This window comes from Seriola aureovittata, chromosome 9 (genome assembly GCF_021018895.1).
Source record: "Seriola aureovittata isolate HTS-2021-v1 ecotype China chromosome 9, ASM2101889v1, whole genome shotgun sequence".
In the NCBI taxonomy this organism is placed as follows: domain Eukaryota; kingdom Metazoa; phylum Chordata; class Actinopteri; order Carangiformes; family Carangidae; genus Seriola; species Seriola aureovittata.
Window position 1 is genome coordinate 14,714,796 of NC_079372.1, and position 11,239 is coordinate 14,726,034.

Here is an 11,239-nt window from a genome sequence, read left to right on the forward strand (position 1 = left end):
TTGGTGGAGTAAGTAAATACAAAGAGAGATGTGGAAGTGGCTGAAAGATAAGCTGCTCTTGTAAATAAAGGCTTACCAGTGGCTTCCTCCTATAAAAACACCATGATGGGTGCAACCATTAAGGCCAGTAAAGGATTTTAAGGTTCCATTTTAAGACAATGTTAAAATGAACAGTGAAGTAACAGAGAAATTACGTCTCTATAATTCTACACCACTATATGGCAACTACCAACCTTTTCTTAGATCCACGGGTGAAACAGGACTTCATTCTGAAATAAATGCCAAGTTTTAGCCTTGTGTTTCCTGCTTAGAAGATAAATTGGCATGCACTTGGAAGCCAAAGTATTTACACAAGGGCACAGTTTCAAAAGGGGAGCATCAAATGTTATGTTGCCTCAGGTAGGTTGGATTTACCTAATGTTGCATCTTTTTGTCAACGAGTAATTCACCTTGCAAGTGTTGAATGAATCATATTTAAAGCAGCAAAGTAGATTGACAAAAGCCTTTCAGATGTGTAGGCACAGAACAATAGATTACTGTACCTGCGGACCAAACACTTACTAGATGTAAGAAAGTATTAGAAAATATAGAAAATATTTCATATGAGAGAATTCTACAGGATTGTGAGTCTTTGTAAAACACAAAGTATCTACATTTATTTTTTGGCCTCAGCAGCTGAACAGATATTCATGTGTTTTGCACACTGACTTTTTCAACTCTCAGTCTGATGAAAACCCATCCGCTTGAGGACTTAAGGACACTGAGCTTTGTAAGACCATTTCATCACAGCAGATATTTCATGTCATTACATGCATGAAAAGCACAACTGTAACCTCAGATAACATTACTGAAAACCGTTGTCCGTCTAGGTGACCCAGGTTCAGGGCTTTTGTATTGTGCACTCTTACTGGAACGGCTTACTGGGACACTTCATGGTCCATTGTTAGCGTATTTTTTTCCTGGTATGTGACAACATGTTACAACATAGATAAATAAAACCTACCTTCAATCAGATTGTCCAGATGTGGCGGTCCAAACACATGATGGTATAAGTTGAATATTGAGCAATTTGTGTGCAGTTTGTTTGCTGCAAGTTATTGATTTGTTATATTCTGTTCTATTTTTCCTGTGTAGTATTGTATAATTAGAAAGCAATTAAATAATTTTACATTACTGTAATTATATCAACAAAATACACAGAATATATTTTTGCTCTTCACTTCTTCTTAATAATTTTTTTAAACGGAGCCTGTAAAAAAAAATGTCATGAGGTGCTTTATGTGGTAAAATCAAGATTAAAACATTTCAGCCATACAGTTAAACAAAATCAGGCACATAAAAATAAAGGAATATTAAACAGAATAAAATACACTAAAAAAAGATAAAGAGTGGATTAAGCTATAGTAAAATAAAATAAACAAGAAAAGGAGATAATATATATTAGAAGTGGAAAAGTAAAACTTAGTAATAAAAGGTTTTGAGATATGTCCCAGAGAAACCAACCATAACACTCGATTCACAAACCAGTCAAATGAAAATCTGATTTCTTTATTGACACAAACCAAATTCAATTCCTGAACATGAGTAAACCGGGTCAGACTGATGTTATCGGTTCATTATCTGCTCATGGTTGTGGGCCACTCAGGTGTTTGTTTTTTGATATGCTTGTTATAGAGTAAGACCAGCTGAGGTCAACGATTTGGTCCGCTTCATCCACCTTAACAACAGTAATATGAGAACACATGCAGTGTCAGTCACACATCCCCGCTGAGCATTGCATTAACAATTACAAGGACATAGTTCTGACAAGCAATTATCATCCTAACTTTTTTTTGTCTCAAATGATCATTGATTGGAAATGGAACAAAGTGTTTATACCATAAAAGTGTGACCTTTCAATACTGAATTCTTCCATAGCATTCACAAAGACTTGTGACTTTCACCACATGACCATAACCTTGAGCAACAAGTTGACTTTGTTCAGCCTAACACACCAATCATTTCTGGTCATAACACACATTTGGACACTCATGATGTTTACTTTGTTCAAAAGATTTCTGGCTTAAAAGTAAAGTACAATGTCAAATTATGATTTTAATTCAACTCATAACCTTAATTAAAACCTGCATTTTGACAAAAAGTCGAGTGGTCACAAAATGTTGCTCAAGTTATTCAGCAGACTGAGGGTGTTACTCAGAACATAAGAAAGGAAACATCTGAGGATATGATTCATCTCCTGTTACTACAACATAATTTGAATCACCATTAATAATGTTTCTTTTTCGGCCTGGGAAAAGGGGGAGACAATCAGATTCATATATTTCACATCTGTAGTATTACTGTTGGCTCCTCTTGCAGCCCTGATTTGATTTGGGTAGTCTAAAATCCTGGTTGTAGTAGCCTTGTTTACTTTACATTCATTATAGATATCTGATCCTGTCTGGGAAACAAGATGCCTTTTCTGTCAAACGTTTCTTTCGAATAACTTTACTCATGTACTGTACTAAAGTAAAATTTTGAGGTACTTGTACTTTGACTATTGTGTATATAGTTACCTATATACACAATGTATTGGCCCTGTCTTGTGGAGAGATCCTGCACCGAAATCTATTTTTAAGACCTATTTTAGATTATATTGTCCTAATATGGAGCTTATTTCGAATAAAGTTGTGTTTTATGGAATTACCACAAACTAAGTCATATGAAGTGCTGTTTCAACACAATAGGTGGAGCTAAAGCAAAGTTAGAGCCGTCAGGGCATATATCTAATTAAGTGAGGGCACACAACAAATTTTTGCCCAGGGGCCTCTCAACATGGTAACCAGGCCATGGGGGTGGGGGGGCTCCATAAAATCAGACTGATTACAGGTTAACTGCAAATACGGATTCATGCGCTTTATAGTAAACTGGACAAAAAACTTTTCGTTTGTAAAAAAAAAACAAAACAGTAAAAAAAAAAGCTTGCATTGACTGTCAGTGGCCTCACCTAGTGGTCACAGGCAAGAGTTGTGTGTTTAACGAGGAGACCCTGAAGTCAGCAGAAGAAGTTTTGGTCAATATACTGGGAAGTTGCGGAGGAGGTTGGGAACTGAGAAGCTGAGGGTGGGAGGGACTAGAAGCGGTACAAGTCTGTCGAAATTTTCACTTCACAGTTGTTTTCGCCCCTCTTCGCAGGACTTTAGAGACTTCCTCATAAAGGTAAGCCTAAAAACCCGCCGAAATAGCGAACTTTTCTTGCGTTTTACAAACCGTTTTTCATCCAGTTTTTGGAAGCGAGCCTTTAACTAACGATGCAACAAACAAAGTAGTCAAAAAAGATTGTTTCCTCTCCGACACTCGTGGAGGAAACAGGGACAGTTTAGCTGTCGGGAGTTTATTTAAGACGAACGCAGCTGTAAAACTAACAAATTAAATTAGAGAAGTGGCTGCCTGATGTAATTTGGCGTGTGACAAAGCTGGTGTTGTTGCTAACCCAGCGGTGATTAACGGGCTGGAAAGGCTCTGTTTCCTCTTCAAATGTCGTACTTTTGATCCTTTATGGTCCATGTGATGTGCTGTAAAAGCCTTTACAGATTTAACCTCTTTGACCTGCCCCCTGTTTGATGAAGTACAACCCTGCTGTTTTTGAATGCCCATTTACTGTTAATGCAAAGTCACTTACTGCTCTAAACTGTGATTGGTCTTTTAATGAGTAACGGATGTATGTTGCCGCCTGGGTGTTAAAATAAATCCAGTCAAACAAAGTCAGAGTTATGGCTGACTGGGTTACGTATTTTATAGAGAATAAAAAGTTACGTTTGTCACATGTCTTTATGGATCAAGGCCTTTTATAGCTTAAAGCTTGCACCAGTCACTTAGCCTCTAAAAATGAGTCAGATCTTCCAGTGTGCTGCTGCTCATATTACAGCTGATGTAATGTTCATGTACAGTAGCTCTGCCTTGGGAAAGTTAATAAAATTTAACACGTTTGTTTTTCGTTTTTTCTTCCAGGAAATTGATTCTCATCAGCCATGGGTGTAGAGGGGGGAATGAAATGTGTGAAGTTCCTGCTTTTCTTTTTCAACTTCATTTTCTGGGTGAGTGACAATCAACCAGTTCTTTAAAATATTAACTATCAAAAAAAGGCAGCAGAGTGGGCGTGGATCACACCTAAACTCAACTATACTGAGAAGTGAGGGTGAGCAAACAGAAAATAAAACCAGGTTATGTTTTTCAGTGGGATTTGGCTTATTGAGGCAAATCAGCTTATCTTTTATAGGCAGTCTGAAATAATTTCACTGCAGGACTACATTTGTGACATTTCTCCTTTCTGCCAGCCTCATGACTTTGAGCTTTGGGTTACGGCCTTGTTACCCTTCTTTAAGGGGAACATGCACTATGTAATCATCTGTAAAATCAGCTGATGAACACACACGCTCACATAACCTCCGACATACCGGCTTCATTTATTCTTCCTGAAGACTTGTAGACCTGCTCACATGTTTGTTTACATTTGTTCACGTCACATTAACGAAAGCATGGTGGAACATGAACGTGGGAACATTCGTGGCCGATATCCTGGACTAAACTTAACGTTTCCTGGTTGTAACCTGTTTGCAGTTTCTTCATGGTGTGTCTGAGGGCTTGGGAGCGAGAGGTGGAATGATGGAATGTGAATCTTATGACCAGATTTCAGAAGTGTAACAGTATCATGTGACTCATCCAGATCAACGTGTTTTCTTTTTTTTCCATCCCTCACCGACACAATGACACTTACAGCTTTAAACAGTGCTGTTTGCACTGTAAACTGTTGCACTGAGGAAAAATCTGATAATCATTTCACACAGGACACCGGACAAGAGGAAGTACAGAATGACAAAGCTACATTTATTCTCTCTTCACACTGCATATTTTAAGGGCTGTAACAAATAATTACTTTCAACGTTGATGGTAATGCTTTACTTTAACCACCCTATTTAGGATTTATAAGCTGAATATAAACATTTAATAGTTTATAACACACCATAATGTTGTTGCAATCAAATATGATTGCATCTTAAGGTCTTATTAATGTACTGTAATTGTCAGCAATTATAACTTCTCCGATTAAGACATAATTTTGAGCATCCTCTTTTTGAGAACCCACAAGATGAGTTGTAATTGTTGAAGTACACTTAGTTACATGGGCTTACAACTACATTATAATGTGTTATAAACCATTTATTTAATTACTATGCAATGCCTATGAATGCTAAATAGGGTAAGGTGGTACAACTGTGTTTATTCTCTTTACTCAGCGCACATTTTTAACATTAGTTCCATTATTAATATTAACATAAGCAGTGTATAAACATTTAGTACATGTTTGTAACACACTTTCATTCAGTTGTAAGTAGATGTAAGTGTTAACTAATGTATCTTTCAACAACTGTAACTGTAGTGTAGGCTGGAGTATAAACAGATAGTGATAATAGTTCATTTGTTTACAATCATCTCATCAATTAATCGACAAATATTTCAGCTCTACAAATTCATCAAAAAAATTAAAGTCAAGCTAAAGCAAAAAATTTGGCAGCAACCTGGATAAACATCTTATTCTGTCGTTGGGTTTCATTCTATTCTATTCTGTTGTGGGATCGATGTGACCCATTGAGCTGTTTGCCTGCTGTGTTCACTTCTTTATATTTTCCTACGTCAACCATTAGCCACCTATTTGACTCAAGCTCAAATATTGACTTTGGTGGTGCCAACAAGGGCAGGTCTTCAGCTAAAGCGAGGGTTTAACACGGTTAACATAACAAACTGGGCTCATAATGTGTCACCGGACGTTATGTCTACAGTCTGCCAGTGTAAATGCATAGGTTTTTATCCTGACAGGAGCGGTTCTGGTCATTTTACTTCCTATGTTTTTTTTCGTTTGTTCTGTAGACACTGTAGAGTAGTAAGACCAGTTTGGCTTGGAGCTGTTCCTGGGGCTTCTGTTCATTTGTGTACAGTGACTTAACTATATTACTTTTTAATAGATGTAAAGAAAAGGCTGCTACAGAGAACCAAGTCTGATTAAATGCAGGAAGAAAAAATATAGTTCGCTTATTCTATAAGAACCCACAGATGAATTTGTGTCTCTATCCTGTTCTACGTCATGACAGGATGTTTGTTTTTGCTGGGTGACATTTATGTACGAGGGATAAAGAGGTTAATAAAAGGATTAGTCTGACTCACAAATTACACATAAGCATTTACAAGTTTATTACATCATATTTTGATTATTTATCAGTAAAGCTGAAACATTTTGTTGATTCATAGATCAACTGAAAATTAATATGGAACAAAAGTAATTTCTTAAAGTTATAATGCTAAAACCCCTGCTAGTGCTAGTTTCTCAAATGTGATTTGCTGGTTTTCTTAGTTTGCTATGATGGTATAAGTAATACTTTGGGTTTGGGACTGTTGGTCAAACAAAACAAGTTATTTGAATTAGGGTTGCTACAAATCATGATTTTCAATATCGACTAATCTAACGATTTTTTGTTGAGTCTGTGAAATATCAAAAGGTTGTGAAAAATGACCATGAAAACTTTCCAAAGCCCATGGTGACGTCTTTAAAATGATTTGCCCTGCCAATAGTCAAGGGCTGCAACTAACGATTATTTCCATTATTGACTAATCAGACGATTATTTCTCAATTAGTCATTTGGTGTATAAAATGGCAGAAAATAGGGAAAAATGTCCAGAGTCCAGGGCGATGTTGAAATGCTTTGTTTAAAACTCAGTTTAATATAATATAAAACAAGGAAAAGCAGGAAATATCTAAGGTGGGATGAAAAGGTGGGAGGTGGTGGGAGTAGGTCACACGATTGTGAGTCTCAAGTCTTAACCACGTCCCAAGTTACTGTGGGGAGAGTGAGTCTGTTTGTCATGCTCATTTCAACACTATAGTGAGGTCAGAAACGATGACATGTCCTGAGTACTTCCTGCCTCGAGTTCAGCTTGACCTATCACTTGACCAGTGATGTGCTCATCCTCACACTGTCATCGATGTATCATCATGTATGCGTCTGTTTTAACACATATAGTACACATGTTAGTACAAATTTATGGAAATGCTGAAAAAATGATGAATTTCTCTGCACATACTAGTACACTGCACCATCTGTACACAAAATACAGCCATAATAAGTACTTTTTATAGTGCAGTTCATCCTGTTGCGATGAGGAGAGTTGGTCACTAGGAGAACATAAACTCTTATGTTTGATGTTTAGTATTCCTACTGCAGTCAGAGTTAGTCCTTGTAATCACCAGATCATTTTACATTTGCATACAGGAACTGAAGAGTTTTGCAAGCCCCTTTCTTCATTAGTGCTTAGTCATTTCGTTTGATTGTGGTGTTAAGAACTTCCTTTTTAAGTTGTGCAAATTCAAAATGTTGGTCACCACCATCACTGTGGTCCAGCTTCAAAGAGCTGTTGGCATGGCTGTGGACTCTGTGTCCAGTAATTTAGAAAATAGTTTTCAATTTGCTATTGGATCCAAAGATTGGAAGTTGATCAATCTGCTTAAATTAGATTTAAGCATCCTAATCAGGCTTGAATTCTGATACCACAATTCAAAACATCTACTTGGGATAACTACTAAAACCTGGGCACTTAAATTTTTTTTCTTCAGTTTGTTTGTTTGTTTGAGTAAATTTTCCCCTTGAAATTTTAAAGAAGGGAATTCAAACCACGTCAATCCAGATTGATGACTGTCAAAGTCACATGTTTCAATGTAATGAATAAATATTACAGTAAGTATTTTAGTATTAGTAGAAGACACATTTCATAAGTAGGTATTTAGTTGCCAGTAAAATTCAACTTATTACAGCCTTTCTCTTTGCTTTCATAGTGTTACCAGATAATCAAATAAAACATTATATTTTACACTAAACACTCAGACCAAAGAAACGTGTTGTATGACATGAAAATAGCAGAAATTAACTAAACTAATCTTTTCTTTTTCATGCAGTTATGCGGTCTAGCACTGATCGTGGTGGGAGTCCTGGTTCAGGTGGCTCTGCACAAAACCTTTATGATCCGTGATGCAACAGCCTCAGGAGCTCCCATCGTCCTCATTGGAATCGGTGTGGTGATCTTCTTCATCGCCTTCTTCGGCTGCTGTGGAGCCTGGAAAGAGAACTACTGCATGGTCACAACGGTAATTGTTAACCATAAGACAACATAAACGTTGAATTGGAATTTTGTGTGCAAAACATGTATAATGTTTTTAATTTGTCGCTTTCCTCCAGTTTGCCATCCTCCTCTCGTTGATCATCATTGTTGAGATTGCAGCTGCGATTGCTGGATACGTCTTCAGAAACAAAGTGAGTCTATAAATTCACAGTTTTGTGTGTTATCTAAGGCCCTGCAGAAGTTGTGGTTTAACTTGCTGCCATGTTGTGTCTCCCGTTTAGCTCTCAACTGTCGTCCAGGATAGCCTCACTGACATGATTTCCAATTACAACAACAGCACAGATGAATTCAAAGACAGTGTGGATAAACTGCAGAGGGATGTGAGTTCACTGTAAACTCTCCTACTCACTGTTTACTTAGTCTGACAACACCTTCATATAACACTGCTGCATCCTGTTGGTCGGCTTGCATGATATGACATGACAGTGTTTTTCTTTGCACCATCTGTTAACACAAGTGATGTCCTTTCACAGTACATTGGTCATGTGTGGCCTGATACATGGCAATTCCATATTAAATATTTTGCATTTGACTCATTTGCACTTTCAGTTGAAATGCTGTGGTGTGAACAGTTCTTCTGACTGGAGAAACTTCAGACCCGACAGAACCTCAGTGCCTGACTCATGCTGCGTGAATGTCACTGCAAACTGTGGAATCGGAACCATGACAGACGCTGCCAAAGTGCACCAGGAGGTAAAACCCTAATGACAAATGTTATGAAGTCAACAAATATGAGATTTAGTTACATTTAAAATCCTCAAGCTTTCGGTCCCTGTTGATTTTACAACACCTGTGGTTACTGCTGGTAACAGCAAGTGTGGTTCAATAACAAGCCTAGGCTACTGTCAGAAATACAACAGAAAAGCAACGGATGTATCTGTTAACGGTGCAGCCAAACACAATGTTTTTTTTAAAGAAGACAGTCAGTAATTGGTGTTTTCCACTCATGCCACAAGCAACCATTATCTGATTTCATGCTGCGCACAGTGCAAGTAGTTTTTTTCCCCTTTGTAATTCCCATTGTAGTAATTTGTACTGAGGGGGACAGTTTACAGTTGTCAGTTCTCTCTGATGGACAAACTATGTAAAAGCTGTCTACACTCTTTCTAGATTCCCTTGAGTCAATTCTTTGGATTTTTGTATTACAGTTTATTTATTGACGGACATACACACAAACATCGGTATATCCGTGATTACCTAATATCGGCTGATACGTTGTTCTGACTGATTTTCTATTCGTCGGGCTCTAGTGTGAAGTTGCGTGTTGACAAACTCACACAGAACTATGTCTCAACTCTGGAAAATGTCCAACATCTACCAAACTAAAGACACAGTTATTTGAGACCAAACTGGAGTCCAACAGGAAGTAAATATAAGACAGACACGTGACTCCAACGGGATTATAATGTCAGTCTGTGCCAAAGACACACAGTATTTGTGTGTTGCATGTCCCGACACAAGTGCAAGTAAATAACACCTCTCTGTGGTATAACTGACCCCAAACTATGGTGGATGAGATTTATTTCTTTGTCTGTGAATGATGAATATATTTGATCACACGCAGCCCATATAACATCTACAACATGAAATATTAAACACACAAGCTTTGTTTGTGGCAAAGCTCTCTTCAATACTTTTGTGTATATTGGGGTTAAATATGAGGATCGGAGGAACGATTGACGTCATGCTGTACAGTCTTTAAAGCCATTTCAGGCAAATGTATGATTTGTAATTTTGGGTTGTATAAATAAAATGAACTATATTTCAAACAATGTCAAGAGATAATGTCAACAAAACACAACCTTTAAAAAGAAAGTCAGTGTTTAACACAGAGGCAAAGTGTCTCAAAGAACAACCCAACCAATGGAGTGCGAAGACTGGATCTAACTTTTCTGTGTTTCTCATGCAGGGTTGTCATGATGCTCTGGAGGCTGTCCTGAAGAAAAACATCCAGTGGGTGATAGTTGCAGCTCTTGTTATTGCTTTCCTGCAGGTATGTAACGTCAATAAACAAAAACATGTTGCGTTAGAAACATAATCTGACCAGACAGCAGTATGTACAGAACTACTTAATGCTCTTAGACACAGAACTACAGTATGAAAAAAAATAGTATTTTAAAATGTGTTTTTTGTTATATTTGTCATTTTAAAGGTTTGATCTAAATCTATCTTATTTTGTTGTAAATCTTTGCTATACTTTATACTTTATAAGTCCCCCTATTCAGCTTTTATAAGCACTACACAAACATTTACTGTAATGTAGCCGAAAGCTTCAGTAATCATCAGCAGTTATAACTTCCCCTATCAAGACATATTTTATATTATTGCAGGTATTGTCATTCATTATTTGTTTACACACCAGCCTCCAATTATTGGGGAAGTGTTGTTAAAAAAAACAGCTATATTTGATCACAACTACGTTACAGTGTGTTATGAACCATTTCTATTGCAAAAAAATCTAACTTTACTGCAGGCAGATTAAGAAAAATGTAATTTCTCAGAAATGCTAATGTCAATGTCCTCTCCTTGTGTGTGATGTGTTTTCCTACCAGATAATGGGCATTGTGTTCGCCTGCATGTTAATGAGAGGCATCCGCAGTGGCTACGAAGTCATGTGATTCAGCTTCACACCTGTGTAGGAGCTGGCTGGTGAGGTCACGCTTATTGGGAGCTTCATTTGGAGACTTAAAATATGTTCATCTTATAATTCAGATATAATGCACAGAACAATATATTTTCCCTTGTATTGATTTTGAATGATGTTTTCATAGGTTAGCAATATCTCTGCTTCTATACTGTGCATGTGTAGGAATCCAAACTGTTAGAAAAGGCTCATGCCCACTTTACTGGCAGGGTATGTTCTTGTTGGTTGCGAGGGATTCTAACATATTTTACTTTGCTTATTCTGGTAGAAACATTTTGGATCTGTTTTGGCAATGAAGTTTTTATTTCTAGCTGGTTTCAGGCTGGCTGTTGGTTTCTATTTTTATTAAAGACTCTTAAAATTACATCAGAATTTGCTGTGAGTGTG

The 11,239-nt window shown here is 37.2% G+C and overlaps 1 protein-coding gene across 1 annotated transcript; it reads left to right on the forward strand.

Moving 5' to 3' along the window:
• The first annotated feature begins 3,047 nt into the window (after positions 1-3,047).
• On the forward strand, positions 3,048-11,216 carry cd63 (CD63 molecule). The gene is made up of 8 exons (XM_056384770.1): positions 3,048-3,198; positions 3,991-4,076; positions 7,985-8,173; positions 8,265-8,339; positions 8,430-8,528; positions 8,758-8,901; positions 10,118-10,201; positions 10,761-11,216. Exons 2-8 carry the CDS (start codon positions 4,011-4,013, stop codon positions 10,824-10,826), a joined length of 723 nt encoding a protein of 240 aa, XP_056240745.1. The 5' UTR covers positions 3,048-3,198; positions 3,991-4,010; the 3' UTR covers positions 10,827-11,216.
• Positions 11,217-11,239: the final 23 nt, after the last annotated feature.